At 37.8% G+C, this 19,724-nt stretch overlaps 1 protein-coding gene across 2 annotated transcripts in view; it reads right to left on the bottom strand.

The window, feature by feature from the left end:
* The window catches only part of LOC134662494 (protein kinase C-binding protein NELL1-like), a 74,021-nt gene extending 55,413 nt beyond the window's left edge, over positions 1-18,608 (bottom strand). For both annotated transcript variants that reach the window (XM_063518740.1, XM_063518739.1), the window contains exon 1: positions 18,390-18,608. In XM_063518740.1, the coding sequence (XP_063374810.1) occupies positions 18,390-18,450 (61 nt within the window). In that variant the 5' untranslated portion in view covers positions 18,451-18,608. The remainder of the gene's footprint in view (positions 1-18,389) is intronic.
* Between the last annotated feature and the right edge of the window lie 1,116 nt (positions 18,609-19,724).

Raw genomic sequence — 19,724 nt, 5'->3', positions numbered from 1 at the left:
ACATCCAAATATATACACATAATAATTAAATACAAACAGTCCACAGAAACTCTTTTTGACCGTCAAATACTCCTTTGTGAATTACATTTACAGTGGAATCCGTTTATTTATGACTCCGCTTATACTGACCACCCGCTTAAAGACTTCAAAAAGAATAAAACAAACGTGTCAGTTACTAGTGCATATAAAACGGGATAATATTTTATTTTATCCTTTTTGAAGTCGGTTTTTAGTTTTCATTTTATTTAGTTTTCAGTGACAAGTTGATAACTGGTACAAGGTTAATAACCTCATCTCTCACAAAGGAATTTGAGATCAATTTGGAAAAATTAACAAAAATCAGAATCTATTCCACGCAGAATGTGGATTCTTCGCTAAAACATTTTTTTGGGATGCACTAAATGCCTACTAAATATGTGTCAAGCCTATATAAAATTATGAATGAACGTCGAATTAAGTGTTAACACTAAACACGAACATTCATGTTTTAGCAGTATTAATAAAGGGTTCGACGGTTTAAGCACGTCATTAAGGCTTTGAAGTGGTCCTGAGCCAATTAATAATGACAAACCGGGTGTCGGGGGCCCGGCCGCGTGGCGGGGCGAGTGCCAAGACGACCTAATTGCGGGTCGGAGGCGTCCATAATTTACGGCTATTGTACTATTCACGTACACGGGCTACCACGTACGGTTACATGACTGGGGTGGGTACTGGGTACATACCTACTGACTAATCGATATCGTTCTTTCGGCTGCCGACACGTGGTCGCCCAGCAACACGCGTCTCTAAACAGCAGATAATTTATAGTTTGTAGGTAAAAATACATTCGGCGCATGGCAACCCCTTTTATGGTAACCAGTGTTTTACATAGAACGTATATACTCAAATAAACTGTTACCCAAATCTATCTATCTATATATATATAAATGCAAGTGTCCTGACTGACTGATTCATCAACGCAGAGCCGAAACTACAAAAGATAAAAAGTTGAAATTTGCACAACAAGTTTACATGAGATAAGAAGCGATTTTGAGAAATTCAACCTCTAAGGGGGTTAAAAAGGGGATGAAAGTTTGTATGCGGTTCAAGTTTTATTTTATGCTAGCAATTTGAAACTTCGTAAAAAAATATATTATTAAAATACTAGAAAACTATATTCAGCGTTTTTGAAAATTCAAGGGGTTGAAAGTTTGTGTGGATATCAAAAATATTTTCGAGCGCGGGACTTTGAAACTTTGTTTATGGGGATATTATTAGAATACAAGAAAAGTAATTTCAGAGTTTAAAAAAAACATCCCCTAACAGGGTTAAAAAGGGGTTGAAAGTATGAATCAATTACAGGTGCTTTGAAACTTCTTAGATCTATAGGCATATTATAGCCGATTACAAAAAAAAGTATATGCGACGTTTTTGGATATTCAACCCATAAGAGGGTTAAAAACGGGGATGAAAGTTTATCTTGGAGTGCAAATTTTATTTTAAGCTAGGAACTTGAAACTTCATAAAAAGGTATTTTATTGAAAGAAAAAAATAATAATTTCAGCGTTTTTGAAAATTCATTTCTCAAGGTGGTGAAAAAGGGGTTAAAAGTTTGTATGGAGATCAAACATTTTTGTGAGTGCGGGGCTTGAATCTTTGTACAAAGGCATATTATTAGAATACAAGAAATGTTACAGCGTTTTTAAAAATTCATCCTTTAAAAGGGTTAAAAAGGGGTTGAAAGTTTTTATGGGGTTAAATTATTATTTTAAGCTAGGAACTTCAAACTTCGTAAAAAGGTATTGAAAATGTATCCCTTAAGGTGGTGAAAAAGGGTTGAAAGTTTGTATCGGAAGCGAATTTTTTTTAACAGTGGATTGAAAAGCTTCTGAGGGGGTGGAGAGGGATTCTATCGAGACCAATTTTTTTCAGTTAGGGGCTTGAAACTTCATAAGTAGTTTATTCATAGTAGTTTGTGACAGCCAATTCTCATGCTTTGTATATTTATTAACAAATGATTAACCGTCCCTACTGCTATCTTCTTTAGATGGTCGCCGACATCCGTTAGGGCAGTGGTTCCTAACCTGGGGGTAATTACCCCCGTAGGGGTAAAACTTGTATTTTACGGGGGTAATAAGCTAACCTAATATAACAATACAACAAACGTACACGTTTTATTTTTTTATTACCATTGGGAGGAGGGGTAAAATCAGGTTCCCTAGTTAGTCATAGGGGTGACCGGACTGAAAAGGTTAGGAACCACTGCGTTAGGGTATGGCAAATAAAGAAGACGAAGAAGAGATAATGCTCTCTGCTCATGTAAAATATATTACCACCAACATACAAATCCACGCGAACGAAGTCGCGGGCAACAGCTAGTAGGTACATATATTTTTTTGTCATTAGTATCGCCCAATACACAATTCTCATTGCGCAAATGCTCATTATGAGATTAATTTAAATTGGGGAAACACGTTGTGAGCTCAATGGTTTACCTACATATTTTTCCTGTATTTGTGACGCTATGAAATGTGATTAGCGGACTATAAAGATTTTTTTCCGCAACCCTTTATACCAACAAAAACGTAAACGTTATAAATCGATAAAATAATCCATAATTATAACTGTCATCAGTTCCCCGTTCGCATTTATAAAGAATGTGGGAGCAAATTATCGCAAACACTTTGATGGCACGCAAAAAACCATTGCACAAAACATCACCTGATCAGAAAAATACAAATACACGCCCACGCTACGAAAGGATTGTGCGCATCTGACCTATATTGCCTAAGCGAAAAAAGTGTTTTCTTTTGCGTTTTTTTAGCAGTGTTCTCAATCTTTACGTAGATCATACAGATTGCAATGGTTATACGGCAGTGTGTCCCATTTTGGTGATGAAGCCGGGATATAGGCAAGACATCTGAAGGAAATTTCAACATCATCATCACTCATTATCAATAGGTATATATAATAAACGAAAGTGTATAATGTGCGTGTCGCAAAAACGGGTTATTCCTACTAGTTACCACCAAGTTGTTATCAGTGGTAACTACTGGGAATTTTTTCCCACCTTTTACTACTGGTACTCTCTTAGAGCACCAAAATTTTGTTAGAGTTAGGGGCGCTTCATAAATTACGTCATCTATTTTTGACTAATTATCCAAAAATCATGCTTCGAATGACCTCGTTTCCTCCTACGTCATGCTACCATCATCCGATATCCAGATCCCCCCCCCCCCCATTTGAAATGACGTAATTTATGAATAGCCCCGTAAATACTAATAATTAAAAACAGTATAAATAGTATAGTATAAATATAGAATGATTTCGAATTACCTAATAAAATCACTTGAAAAATAATCTAAATGGATTATTAAATTTATCCTTACATATATTATAGTTTTTGTATAGTTTATGGATTATTTTTAGCATTTTTTGTATTTCCATGAAGAAGATTCCCGTTTTTACCTGAACGACGTGCTTTTGATGATATAAGGGCAGATAATTTCGTCCTTTTAGACATTTCTATAACAGTCCAGGGCAGTCGAGAGTATTCGAGAGCCTTCCACAACATTTCAGAACATTCTGGGATGTTGTCGAATGTTCGAGGGTTTGTTCCTGGTTCGTCGTATTCCTGTTTCGTCGTATTCCTGTTTCGTCGGATTCCTGATTCGTCGTATTCTTGTTTCGTGGGAATTATATACATATAATTAAATATGTCGTGCAGTAAAACAGTATTAATACCTAAATATGAAGATTTAATGTAATCACCAGTGATCGTACTTTTTCTAGCATTTTTAGCACATTTCGACGAATCAGGAATCCGACGATGCAGGAATACGACGAAACAGGAATACGACGAACCAGGAACAAACCTGTTCGAGGATATCCCAGATCACTATTGAATATTCCAGAACACTCTCGAATGTTGTGGAATATGCTGGAATATTGTGGGCCATTTGTTCTTTTTTTTTTACAAATACCATACAATCACATGTCAACTAGTGTTGAGTCGCTCATTCGTGAGGCACCTCATTTGTACCACTCATTTTGTTAATTTGTCGCAGTACTTCGTACCGCAAAAATGTCTTACTTCACTCCTCTATTTATTTATACTCTTTATTTTACTCATTTACTCGCGCGCATCACACCTCTTGCCACACAAATCAATCACACACTTCAAATTTCAAAAAACTCTTATCCGTTCAAATTCACACGCGAGTCTCGCGATCCTCAAAACTCATACACTCCTCACAACTCACAAGAAAGTCACTGGATTGCGCGAGGCGCTAGGTGCTCGCCTGCTCGCCGACACTCAAAACTCAAATGTCTCAAATGAAGAAACGAGTAATGATCCACACTGTCAACTACCGAACTACAAACCTTATTGCAACGACAAAAGGTCCACCGAGAAATGCGTTGAGTTTGTACCACTCACCGCCTCTCTGTGACATGAATCCCTCAAAAATCCTCTTAACCTCCAGAATTACACTCCAATTAAATATTACTATTTATTGATTTATAAAGGAAGTGATGAATACATAAATATGTATATACATTTTAAAAAATGTCGCTGTTGGATTGGAATTAATGGAATAGTCGACGCTGAAAATATGCTAGTACCTCACCTCATTTGAAGTAAGACATTATAACACCTCATTTTAGAAAATGAGGTACTCATACAAACTCATTTTAAATTGATATCCTACCCATCACTAATGTCAACTCTCTGAGCCAAGCCGGGTACCTCAGCTAGTATTAGGTACCTACTGTTACACTGTTTGAATTCAGTCTCTGAGAGGGTACCTGGCCATAAATCATGTAGAAGAACCAACAAGGTGATCGTAGTCACAATTGAGTAGTATTACTTAATTGTAACTACGATACTTTATTAGTTCCGTGGAATTTAACACTCTATTTCAGCACGAAACATATGACAATATTGTCTAAATATTTACGTTGAGAGTTCAAAAACACATAATAGTTGTCTTGAGATTCTGTAAGAGTGACTGTGTGAAGCTACCCCGTGTAGGAATGGTGCATATCTTACCCTTACCTAAAGGTACTATTAGTGTTACTAGGCTAGGGGCCCGATTCGGATTTTGAAATATACATCTATTAGATATCTTTTAGACATCACCAAGATACGATAACGATAAGTTTAAGATCTAACCTGTCAAATTTGACATTTGCGCGATTCTGGATACTCTTGAACGATTTCCACAGGATATGACTTAGAGATCCAATTCACATCTAATAGATATCTAACTCTATCTAATGCAAAAGTGACATTGGTTGCCCGAATTGCGCTGCAAAAGAGAACTAGTTGATATCTAAACTATAACGTATCTAGAATGGATCTAGTACGTGTCGTCTCTTGTGAATATCTTCGAGTTCGAATACGGCAGTGAGTTAGTAGTTTTGAGTAGCCGTGGCCGTGAAACGAGGTCGGTCTGGATTTAGTACAGGCGCCGCACTGCGCTCACTGCGACACTCGCACCTGCAGCCCTCATCTCCACTAGATTACTTATTGAGCCTGATTTGTTCGAGAGATATCCCGTTCTGATTGCTTTCATTTGAATAGATTAAATTAAATGTAGTTCGGGGATAGCATGAATTGATGGCACTTTGTACCTGTGTCTAGAAATTTTGCCAAAATGAATTCAGTAAAATGACTATTTGATATATAATACCTATGTAAATATTGTAAATATATTCACTAAATGACTATGAGACATACCGGAGCGACCAATGTGTTCAAGAATATCTGAACAAATCCTCTATTATCAAGACGTTAAAAAGTTCTGCTGAGATATTTTTGGGCACCTTAGCCGCTCCGATGCCGATGTATCGATGTATCTTATAGCGACCGTACAATATACCGTAAATAAATAACATCTGCTTGCAGCTATCAGAAAGTGAAAAGCCGATGTAAACACTAATTCACGTGCAGTCAATATGGACATTACTAATGCACCACTACTTGGAACCAGTCCACTTTCATCGGCGGTCCAATAAAGCATTCGATATGCAAAATACACGTCATCAGCCGTTGGTAACAGTTGTCACCGATCAAGGTCCCGACAGACACCTGCTTGCGTGTCTGGAAATAGAGAATAAATTTTAGATCACCTATCCACGTCATCGCTAACTTTAGCAATTCAGACAAATACACTATCTGAGTTCCCGATACATTCCTATTGGAATCGAATGTAAATATTCCCGTTGTATTATTTATAAGCAGGTTCGCTAAACTAATCACTGTCAATGCCAAGGTTGAAACAACAATATTTGCTTGCAGGACGTCTCTGAACTGATGCCATTGATATAAGAACTACAATTTGTCTCCTATCAACGAGGAATATTAATATACTGCTCGCCAGGCAATGAATTGATATCGAACTATAGATTTTCTTGAGCTAATCCTTATCGTACCTCTTAAATTAGGTGAGACACTTTATTACGCTAAAGTGAGACGTATGAAGTTAGTGTTGCGCGAAACCCTGTCGCGGCTTCAAGAAAGTCTTCTTAGAAAGCTTCCTCGAGTCTTTAAAACGTAATTACCTACATTGTCCGATCCGATAACGGATGACCCTCGAAAAAAATAGAGAGTCCTATGTCATTAAGTCGTTTTATTTTTGCGACTCTTTTCTTTCCGCACAGACTCTATTTACGGTACTTAACGGGACTAACAATGAGACGCGTATAATTGAAGGGATGTTTACAAAAACAACATAACTGACTACACTGGTTGACACCTGAAACGATTAACAATGTTCTTAAAAGTGTCAACCTCTCTAAGCAGTTACTTATGTTGTTTTTGTAAACATCCCTTCAATTATTTTTTGAAATTACTTTTCGTAAATAACAATGTTAATACAGTAATATTATACATTTCGCGTTTGCGTCAAATCCGGTAGTTCTGATTTTTTGCAGACTTGTTTATGATGTTGGCCCAATGAATAATCCAAGTTTGTGACCTCGAGCGCCGAACGCAACTTTGTCAAAAATCGAAAAATCCGCGAAAATTTCGTTTTTTTTAGTTTTGGGTGATTCTAACCCTAAAGGACTAGTTTTTGATAGTACCTTCCTTAGACGTTTTTAAAGAAGACTAAATTTGCTACATACGAGATTAGAACTGTCTCTGTAAATTGAACAGTTTCCGAGATAAAGGCTTTCAAAATATAGATTTTTTGAAATTGACTTCGTATGCTAAGTGAGTGCAATGAGTATGCACTTTTGACTCAGGCGATGCCGCTTGGCACGATTGTTCCTAAGGTCAAACAAAGCTGATTTGGCCCAGTAGCTACGAGATCGTACCGTGCCTGCGCCCCAAAAAGGGAGGGGAAAGGGTCGGATCCCCAGGTCCAAACTTAGCTATATTTCTTCCTGCTCTTAGCAACTAGGGCAAGTTATAGGTATATCATTTTCATATTTATCATTTTTATATTATTGCTGTGGGCTACCGTTTACGAGTTATTAACGAAAAAAACTAAAAAAACGACCTTAGAACAAATTATAGGTAACTTTCCCACATTAATATCTTTTGAAATATTTATCCTAGCGAAAAAGTGTACTGAACCTTTTTTGCAGGAAATTTTATATGGATTACTTATGTAGTAGAACATTTTTTTGCTACGGGCCACCGTTTAAGAGTTATTTACGAAAAACTCTAAAAAGGGACCTTAAACCCTTATAAACCCTTAGACTCTTAAGTACCCATACAGAGCAACTTTCAATTTCTAAAAAGGGTAGATAAAGGAGAAAATTACTTAAAAGTCGAGGTCCTGGGATATCGTCAACTTGGTCTACAATGTTTTTCAATTACCTATTTGCATAATGTGCCTAAATAATACATACCAGCTTAGTACCATACTGCAGGCTGTATCGCTCTTTATAACCTAAAATACAAACCTAGAATGAACCCAGAACTAACCTATAAAAAACATTTAATATTTACGAAAATCTGACCAAGGTACCTCCCTTACCTATTACTTGTGATCTTTGCGTGACTCTATGTACGTGCCGGGTGTCAATAAGCAGCATTGACATAGAGAATAGGTACATCAGTAAACCAAACTTCCATCTCGGAATCGGGTTACGAATGTTACGATATCATCAAAATAGAAGTTATGAGGGTAAGTTTTGACGTATTTTTTTCGGAGTCGTGCCTATAATAAGATAAGAGTCATAAATTAACATGAAGAACTTTATTTATGTCTGGCAGGATGAAATCACGGTTTTCAGGCATTGGGTTCGTGCGGTATTGGTAACACACATGTTAACTAATACAGAGCCTATTTAATGAAGATGTTACGTATAATACGTATTGTAACATTGGTTGTAAGTTGTAACTGTAACCAAATACGGGTTCGGCTTCTATGCCCCTTCATAACTTTACTTAATACATACACGCTTACATAATACCCCTAATCCAGCTGGGTTTTTTACGAGCGAGCAACTCGAAATTATGCATTCTTAATTACAGTTCCGAATAGCTACTACGTTACTACATTTCCTTGAAAAATGTCAGCCTAATTCAGATAAGCCTAATAAGATATTCTCATTTACAAAACACATTACTTTAAGGAATATTTCTCTTATATAAATTGTGAACACAATAGCACCTAATCCAAGCCTAATCCTATAAAAATATTTTCATACAGTACAGAAAACAAATAAATAATTTATAAGACAGCGGGCGCCTGCTGAAAAATGGTGTCTGCCTTTAGGTGAACGATCAAAATGATTCATCACTTTGCATGCAATTCAGGTGAGCAAGGATTCTAATGGCCCGATTCGAATTTTGAAATAGACATCTGTTAGGTTAGATATCTTTTAGACATCGCCAAAATACGATAACGATATGTTTAAGATCTAACCTGTCAAATGTGACATTTGAGCGATTCTGGAGATACTCTTGAACGATTTCCACAAGATATGGCTTAGAGATCGAATTCACATCTAATAGATATCTAACTCTATCTAACGTAAAATTGACATTGGTTGCTCGAATTGCGCTGCAAAAGAGAACTAGTTGAAATCTAAACTATATAACGTATCTAGAATGGATCTAGTACGTGTCGTCTCTTGTCGTTTTTTCATAGTCGACATAAAATCGACTGGCGTCTTTACAGTATAAAATACCGACTCAGCTTTAAGGGGGAAGCGAAAAGGGCATCGCAGTTCACGCAACCAGAGGGTGGGTTATAAAAGATTTAAGATATAATATTCATTTTACATAAAACCTATTTTCATCCCCCGCTGCGTCTGTCTGTCTGTATGTTCGCGATAAACTCAAAATCTGCTGGACGAATTTTTATGCATTTTCACCTATATATCAATAGAAGTGATTCGTGAGGAGGAGGTTATGTGTACTCATGCGAAGCCGGGCGGGTCGCTAGTATACTCATATTTTAATACTATCAACCAAATGAATTATATAGTACTTACTTAACTATTACATCAGTTACATACACCGTTTCTGCGTTTTTTAAACTTAGTTTAACGTTTTTTAAAATAGTGACGAAACGACACTATTCAAAGTTTAAAAAAAAAAGGTTTCTTTTGGAAGCGGTGTGAGGGCGGGCGGGTGCCATAACACGCGAACTACTTTTCTGAGTTTCAAATGCTCGGTCGTCGAACTTCTTACATTCCTTCTGCGTTGTCAGACTTCTCGTTAAAATACACGTTGTACTGTATGTATATTCTTAGAAAAACCATAGTGGCATTAACAATTCGTATGCTAATGTAGTTATTATTTATAAGCAACACACATGACTTTAACCCCTTTCTTTACTTTTTAACTTCAAAAATTAGATTTTTTTCAATTACATAGTTGGGATGTGTTAAAACAACGCAACCTATAGTGTTTGGGTTTGTTAGAATTGTAGGTAAAGTCTGTGCGGAAAGAGAAGAGTCGTGGAATGTATTGGGCCCCATACATTTAGACTCTATCGATGAGATAATCAACAACTTTGCCCCGTTTTGTAAATAAAACAACTATTTCTGTATTAAAGGGGGTTTAACAGTTGCTTGGAGAATTTGAGGGAACTCTGGAAAAATATGTATGTATATGCACAACCACGGTCATTTGTTTTTTTTTTACCGACATAAACTCCAAAAAGGAGGAGGGTCTGTATTCGGTCCTGGCAATTTTTTTAATGTACCTTTTTCCGCCGATTATTCCGAGCCCCGTGGTCCAATTTGAGTAAATCTATTTTTGTTTTGTTTGAATTTGTTTGATGACGCCACGGAAACGTATGAAACAGTTTGGGTATTTTTACGTGAATTAGGGGTAGGCCTCACAATAAAAAATCGGTATTATCTACCTACATATTCACCTATTAAAATATGGCTGGACATAACAAGATCTTAGGTACCCGAACCCGAAAGAGCCCCAAATTATTTCACCGCAGTTATACCTACCTACCTATTGCATTATTCATTCAGATATGTTTATCTGAATCTGAATGTATAAGTGAACTGTAGGTATAGGTACAGTCATTGAATACTTATTACGGTTAAAATATAGCCTACGTACGCATCGCAGTTGTTTATCGTTTATGGCCACAATAAACGAAACGATTCCATATTTACAACCACCTAGACTCGCGAATCGATCATGCTTGTTTTACTACCCCAAATGGCGCCTCCCCGCTATTATTACTTTTTTTCCGATTTTTAGGGTTCTGTAGTCAAATAAGAACCCCTACTTATAGTTTCGCGATGTCCATTTGTCTGTCTTTAGTGTTAGAAAGCTGCAATTTTATTTGCCTTGGAAAAACAAAAATATGCGCCCTCCCCTTGCACAACTTTTGTTCCATGGGTCCAAAAAGCACAGTCAGCAGCAGAAGTTGCTAAGCGGGCGAGGTGTTCATAGTTGCCTTGACGCGCTCTTATTCTCTTAACAATAAAGTCGCATCAAGATTATTTTGATCACCTCGCCCGCTTGGCAACTATTGCTGCTGACTGTACCTATTTGAAAAAATCGTGAATGTAAAGCTTAATAAAGTCTTTCAATGAAAACTATAGCGAACCTGATCAGTTTAGTAAACAGACGTACAAAGCGCTGCGATGCATCGCTCGCGATGGTAATGGTACTAAGCTCCTTTTTGCTTTGTAAGTACATGATAAATACTTGTACTAATATACCTAGCCCCCTTTCAAGGCAGCCTTAAGACGGAAGGGTAAGTACGGAACCCTATACTGAGCATGGCCCGACATGCTCTTGTCTGGTTTTTTTAATACTTAGATAAGCGTTATTTTATCGGAGTGATAGAGCTTATAAATAGGTAGTTTTGCTTTACTATAAGTTTTAAAAATAACACCAAAACCGGCCAAGTGCAAGAGTACTTAGTATCTACTTGGTCGGTTTTTTTAGGGTTCCATACCGAAATGGTTAAAACGCGAACCCTCATGGTGCGACTGTCCGTTTAAGTACCTACTTACAATGGAAAAAGGAAAAAATACCACCTACTGTTATCTCCGAAGCTTACCAAAGAAAAATTGTGAAATACCAAATTTATTTTGCAATTTAACCACTTTTTACTAAGATATTACTAAGCTAATGACACCCTCTTTCAAATGAAATAAAAATGTTGAAATCGGTTCATTCGATAAAGAGACTCCCCTGCGATCCCTGAGAAACCAAACCAACGTACATAAATAAGGTCGCGTAAGTAAATTTCTGGACAAAAGTCTTGCGTGTTTATAATTGTATGAAATAATTGAAAGTTGGTACGGTCTCTCGGTGCGCGAGTCAAACGAACTCGCACTTGACCGATTTTCTTTTTTTATAATAACTTTTACTCGTGTATTATTTCTCGGAAAACATCAATTGGTAATGTGAAATTGATGAAGAACAGTTAAATAGGTAATATTTTAAAGTTTTTTCCGTGTGTCAGTTCATAATCCCTGCTAGCGAGAGACACGATAGTGTCAATAGTTCGATAGCGGCAATAGCGGACAGCTGAGACAGAATTATTGTATTTGTATTTATTTTGTTTCGACAAACCAGCGTTCTCACGCCGGCCCACTTCCAAGAAAATGTTTAACTGGAAAAAATATCAATCGTGTCACCTCTGCACATTTCTTCCTTTCTTAACTTTCGTTGTTGTACGTACGAATTGTAAACGTATAATAGTTATTTGTACAACAAGTGATCAAAGTTTGATATTTCTTCGAGTGCTTATTTGAGTCCCGTGCAAGCGAAAGATTCTATAATAGATTCACGAGCGTAGCGAGTGAATCTAATTTAGAATCTTGAGCGTAGTAAGGGACTCAAAAGCGCACGAGATGTAAATAACTTTGATCTCGTGTAGTACACAACAGTTTTCACCTGAGCAGTGAGAACATAGCTATTAGACAACTTGAAAAATGTAATCCATCTTCATCAATACATGCACTCATGTTTTCTTAAGATATACAAACAATTAAGTTTAATTACCGCAATGGAACACAAAAACAAAACGTATATAATAATAAATTCCAGTCAAAATAATATAGAAATAACAAACATTAACTGACACTTCAATCAACAACTTTTTTTTGTAAAAAAAAATCTTTGTACGATACGGTCCGAATTGCGGATACGTACGTACTATTTCTCAACTATGGTAGAAATTCTTAAAAGTAAAATAATTAATTTTGCGTGATGATCTGTGTATTTTTTGAGTTCATTATTTTAATTGTACAATAAAATACCTAAAATATAGTATTTTATCAGTTTTTATCAAATCTTAAACTTTATTTTTATTAATTAATTATTAAGAATTCATACTCGTACGTGGTTTGGAACGATGCGGTCTGAAGTTTTTCGGGGGTCTATTATAAACCGTGAATATACCGTTGAATGTCGTTTTAACTTTTTTTGTCTGTTTCTTTATGCTAACAGTGTGAAAGGGACAGAGATAATAGAACCCAAGTATTTCGAACTTTTATTAGACCCCGCATGTTGGAATGCCATTTGACTATAAAGGTCACTTGAATGTCATTTTGTCTCACTCAGTGAGCAAAATCGCATTTTGCTCACTGTTTTTAAGAATCAAAGTACCCTTGTTCGAGCTGCGGAGGTGAAAATATTTTTTTCTAATCTACACACTTTTTCTAGTTTACATTTCTGCCTACTCTAAGCATTTGTATTAGATTCGTTATATTTATTGAACAGGCTAATGAAGTTTTTTTTTAAGTTCTAATAGGACAATCGAAAAATAAATTTACAGATCAGATCAGATTCGAATATTTGATGCCCGACCAAGGATGTAGTGAAGGTACGTTAAATTTTCAATGTACTTAATTTTTTTTAAATAGTTCTTATTAGATAGCACTTCTCTAGTTCGATTTACAAACAAGAGTTTTTGGAAAAGTAATTAACCTACAAAGTCGAATCATATACGACGTATTTTTTTTTTCATCGCCCTTAATAAGGTAAACGTACCAGTGTACCAGTGCTCGACATGCTAATGCCCAATAGATGACACCCTGCTGTCACCTCTATTGACAATGACATAAGTTTCAAGGAGGACCGCGTCGAGCATCAGTACGTTTACCTTAATATGTACTTCATTTAGACCATTTCATGGATCTGGGGCCCATTTCTCGAATGGTATTATAGGTTAACATTATTAGTTCACAAACTGTCAAACCGTAAGGGTTTCCATGACAACACAGTGCCTTGGCGTGAACACACTAATAAATTAAGGCCGTCTTTACACCTGTAAGTTTTACTTACGTAAGTAGGGACAAAGCCATTTGTTAGAATGAGATAACGATATTCATCTCTCATTCTGTGGTATAGCTGTGTCCCAACTTACGTAAGTAAAACTTACAGGTGTAAAGGCGGCCTAATAGTAATAATATTAGCATAATATGGTTCGAGAAATAAGCCCCTGGTGAAAAGTAACTATACTATGTTTTTTACAGGTAGGATGAATCAGTGTAGTTACAATGATTGGTGTTTACAACCGTTTACACACGCTTGCTTATTATCAATATCAAACGAATGTGACATGCCGCTATCTCTAATGGATTACACTCTCCAAATAGATTTATGATAAGTTTTGCATTACAATGCTAATCATATTGGCCATACACATACGATTTAGTTAATATGTAAATCTATTGTTCCCGACATGAAAAGAGTAAGTTATTATTTTAGTATTTTAGCCCAATAGCATAACTTATTGTAACTGGACATCGGTGGACCTTATGCCTTTTGTAATAAAGTCCACCAATATACAGTTAGAAGTGTATCTGAGTTCGAGCTTATACAAATAAAGTTTTTTAGCTTAAGTTATCTAGGGTTCGAGTTAGAAATGGGTTCTTTCACCCTCGAGTTAAACATTCTGTTTTCCATTTCGAATACGAGGAAAGTAATAGTACATATTGTGCACCGAGGGGGGTAAGTGAAATTTTGCAAACGAGGTATTTAGATTAAAAACTCGAGTTTGCAATATTCTTACCCCCGGAATTATAGAGTTATATAGTAGTTTTTTTTTTGTATACCTACACACAATGTTTTTCATCACACTTGCGAAGAAAAAACCGGCCAAATGCGAGTCGGACTCGCGCACGGAGGATTCCGTATCATTACGCAAAAAACGGCAAAAAAATCACGTTTGTTGTAATGGAGACCCACTTAATTTATTTTTTCTTTGCAGCAACAGAAATACGTCATCTGTGAAAATTTCAGCTGTCACGGTTCATGAGATACAGCCTGGTGACAGACAGACAGACGGACAATGGAGTCTTAGTAATAGGGTCCCGTTTTTAACTTTTTACCCTATGGGTACGGAACCCCAGAAACTAAATCGAATCGAATCGATGTCGGCTTGGGTTATTTTATTCCCAGATGTTATCACAAAGTTGTTACCAATTGATATGTATATTTTTTACACTGGTCCATATTTATCGAAATATTTTTATTTGTATTTTTTCTAGGTTAGTATTTTTATAATTTTGGTGGTAACAACCGAGAAGAAAAACCCAGTCGTTTCGTTACCACTGGTAACAATTTTGTACTAACAGTTGGCAACAACATCCAATGTTGGGCAATATCGCCCGATACATTCCTTACAGTAGATACGATTTTGTTTAAAGAAACGTCACTTTTGACATATCCGATCCATATCGTATCTTTAGCAAATTTTTGACGTATCTTAAGGTTATTCGTCGACCGCCATTTTGGTAACATCGCCTCGTGATTCATTTCTTTGTTTTTGCTTATTAATATTGTTTAAAGTGTAATATTGATAGCGTATTATGCAGTAAACTAATGTGGAAGTGTGCAGATAATGAAAAAATAATCATGAAACGCGTTTAACCACCATTCTGGCGTCAACGCCGGGTAGCCCACGCGGGTTCTTGTAAAGTCCAGCTATCGCCTTACAAGAACTGAGAACCCAACTACTTACCGAACAACGTCGTGCTCTAGAGCATTTATTTTGGTATTTCTACCTCTAACCGTGGCTGGCTAGAGCCCTAGAGGCCATAATTTTATACTTTTATACCGTACACTGGCTGAATTTTATTACAAATAATCAAAATAATAATAATTCGATCCCACGTGGGATCCACTTTGACGTTGGCGAAATCATCGACAGTATCGATGGAGCCATATTACCCAAAGATTGATTGACGTATCTTAAAGTTCGAATCAGGCCTTAGCTTTAAGTTTCGCGAAGTCACTTGACTTCCCCCCACTTGTTCTTTATATAATACGATTGCCAGCACTGAAAATCGATGAGATGATAGTTAATGATCCAAATTTATCTGATATTTTAATTTGACAAACGGACCATGAACATGATCACCCTGTCTGTACAAGATTTCTTATCCAAAATTAACTGACTGATCTTGCAAAATCGGTTCTATTGTGTTACCATAACTATAACATCCTTTTATGTATAAAACCGCCAGAGTAACTAAATTTCGTTGGGTAATTTAGCCAACTCTGTAGAAATGGAAAACGAAAAAGAAAACAAAAAAAGTTCCCTACATTTATTGATATAGGTAAATTCACTTTTTATTTTTATTTTAGCGGCAGTATAAAGACATTCTGTGTAAATCTCAACCGTTTAACAACCTAACCTACCATTAGGTCAGACAGGTACAGCTTGTTTAACCAACAGTACCTAAAAACACCGATAAATCACGTTTTTAGTATTCTTTAACTTAAAACATTTTGTGTAATTTTAATGTCTAATTATGTACGCGCTCCGAGGGTTACGTACCCTACGTAACTTACGGGGCGCGAGTCGGGTTAATAAAAAACAACATTACTTACTTTGAAACATATCCTACATTAAAACGAATATTTCCATCAAATGATTGTTGCAGATATGAGGTTGAGTAAGTATAGTGACGATATGATCCTGATGTCAACAAACAGCCTAAAAAAAAAAGCGCTGGTGGCCTAGCGGTAAGAGCGTGCGACTTGCAATCCGAAGGTCGCGGGTTCGAACCCCGGCTCGTACCAATGAGTTTTTCGAAACTTATGTACGATATATCATTTGATATTTACCAGTCGCTTTTCGGTGAAGGAAAACATCGTGAGGAAACCGGACTAATCCCAATACGGGCCTAGTTTACCCTCTGGGTTGGAAGGTCAGATGGCAGTCGCTTTCGTAAAAACTAGTGCCCACGCCAATTACTGGGATTAGTTGCCAAGCGGACCCCAGGCTCCCATGAGCCGTGGCAAAATGCCGGGACAACGCGAGGAAGAAGAAGAAGTCAACAAACAGCCTAAAATTTCCAAAAGAAGTAGATTAGTAGAAACAGCGGGCAGCAAGAAAGTGACTCTAAAGTTGGGAGCGACGAATATTCAACGCGCCTTGCGTAAGCAATTTTAACCATATCGTAACGTACTTACATACGTTAACTTAACTTACCAGAATTTAACTTCGAAGTTCGTAAACATATAACACGAAATAACTGGAACCTTTGAGTTAAGGAATGTTTTCTTATTACATTTTAAGTTTTCGTCGGCCAGTACGGCTACCATCAGTTTGGCACTGATATAAACGCCATCGAGAATGTAATTAACTTTCTATACATCTCGCTCGTACTCGCATATTAGTGCGAACGAGATGTATAGAAAGTAAATTACGTTCTCGATAGCGTATATGTCAGTTTTGACACTGTCAGTGACTCATGGTACGGGCTCTGGTTACTTCAACTTTACTCGATACGAGAACTGGTTTTTCAGTATAATTTTATAGAAATAATGGAATACTGCACTGATTGAAAATGCGTTACATCACTAAATCATGCACTTGCATTTAGAGTAACGTTAAAATAACTCAAAAGCTACCCAAATTTTGAATATAAGGAAAAATTTTGAAATTAAACATTTTTAATAGACCTCAACTTTGGAACTGGGCGCGTTGAACTCTTTTAAAAGGGGGCTTGAGCTTTTGAGGCAGTGACCTTAAACAGACCTTGGCTCTATTTTACTGCTTGTATAGCTGTGTAGACAAAGATATCAATAATTGCAGTAATAAAATGATTAGGTAATTGGAGCTTGATTTATGTTTATTTGTTCATAGGTTTCCGCTTAGGTTAATTTATCGGTAAAGACAGAAGTATGTTTATCGTAAACAAGCGAAGAGGAGTTTATTATCCATTGATAAGCGTTTTAAAGTTTTAGATTTTTTTTAGTTAGCGTGTCTAACTAAACTTAGATTGTCCAGAAACGCAGCAAGGGACAGGTGGACGCCAGGCCTTCAGCAATGGCGTGATTATAATCAATATTTACAGATGTGTCATGCTATGCCGCCGGCACCGCCTGCCGTTATGTAATATCAACGTTTGCTCAGTGGTCCAGACGCGACCGTCGCAAGGACGAAGTCTGAAGCACCGGCGTCACTGTCGGGGTCTCCGACCGGAGCGAAGTTTTGTAACACGTCTTACCACACTACAAGTACATATTACTAAGTAAGTAAGTACCATATTCTATTAACAACTACAAATACAAGACTGATAGTAACCGTTTTCATGCGATGTTTTACATAGAGCACCAAAAGTACCCAACACTCGAGGGCGACTTACATTAAAATAGTAACATAGCCGTAAAGCCTAAGTGGCTGTGCTTTAATCACGAGGGGTGATCGCGGATAAAGCACACGCGATACAAGTTTTTTGTGATCCTCTGGAAAAACTATTGAAAACCGGTGTATGGGAAATCGGACCAAATGTATTACTTGCGGCATATTGTGCGCGCAATCAATCAGCTGATCGGGTTATACGGCTGACAGTCGCGCCACCTCTGCCTCAATTCTTGAGCCGTATTCGCAGTGGTAATCCTCTTAAGCTCAGCCATGAGCCTCGAGCGGTTCCGAATGGCACCAAAGTATTTACACTGTCAATTTTTGAAGGACCAGGGAGCAATAAATGAGTGTGCAGGTACTTACCGGCTGCGATCGTAAGCCACCACCAGCAGCAGGCGGCCACGAGCGCCCGAGCGCCGGCCATCTCAGCGGTGGCGCATCACACGCGCGTTCTCGCCGGCCGTCCCGGCGGACTGAGCGGCCGCCGCGCCGCCGGTCGCCCCGCGCGATCGATGCAAGCGCCTTCACGCACCCTCCAAGTCCTCCCCGCCTCCCCCGCCGCCGCGCCCCGCCCCACCGCGCCGCCACCGCCATTTCCCGACTTTCCTCGAGAGCGCGCGCGCTGCCCTCTTTTCCGGCAGATCGCTGACCGCCCCTAATTGATTGGCCCGCACATTTGCCGAACGCATTTTAGGTCAGTTCCGCAGAGCCTTGGCGCAACGTTTCGTTATCCTTTACCTACCCGGCACAGCGATACCTATTATCTTAATTAACAACTACCGCGGTATATGTAGGTATACTACGAATACGATAGAGTCAGACCAGGCTAACTCTGCAGCGATTTGGATAGCACAGACTGTGCAAGTGTTAGGTATTTTAAACATCATGATTTCATAGAATTTTGCCGAACTATTTGCCAACTGTGTTAGAGACCTACCTAAGTAAAAGTTGGTTCTGGTTACCAAGTCTGGTCAGTCTGGTCTGGTTTATAATCTTGTACTTATTATATAGGTATTACTCATATTGAAAAATATATAACATTATGCCATTGAAATCGTTCCAAATAAGGGTAAGGGCCCTAAGGGGTCTCTTTCAAAACTTTTACGGACTCTTATAAAGCCCCGGGTACTTAGTAAAAAGCGTACTACTCCGGCAACGCACTTACAACCCGTCTGGTGTTGCGGGTGTCCATAGGCGACAGTAATCGCTTACCATCAGGCGATTCGTCTGCTCGTTTACCTCCTATAACATAAAAAAAACCGGCCAAGTGCGAGTCGGACTCGCGCACGGAGGGTTCCGCACCATCAACAAAAAATAGAGCAAAACAAGCAAAAAAACGGTCACCCATCCAAGTACTGACCCCGCTCGACGTTGCTTAACTTCGGTCAAAAATCACGTTTGTTGTATGGATGCCCCACTTAAATCTTTATTTTATTCTGTTTTTAGTATTTGTTGTTATAGCGACAACAGAAATACATCATCTTTGAAAATTTCAACTGTCTAGCGTCTAGCTATCATGGTTCGTGAGATACAGCCTGATGACAGACGGACGGACGGACGGACGGACAGCGGAGTCTTAGTAATAGGGTCCCGTTTTTACCCTTTGGGTACGGAACCCTAAAAACGTTCTGTTTACCAGGTCTGGACACTCTGGACTATATATGCTTAACACATTCAGTGCCAGCGCGAGCTACGCGC

This window comes from Cydia amplana, chromosome 3 (genome assembly GCF_948474715.1).
Source record: "Cydia amplana chromosome 3, ilCydAmpl1.1, whole genome shotgun sequence".
In the NCBI taxonomy this organism is placed as follows: Eukaryota; Metazoa; Arthropoda; class Insecta; order Lepidoptera; family Tortricidae; genus Cydia; species Cydia amplana.
This window is presented reverse-complemented; position numbering and strand designations above follow the sequence as displayed.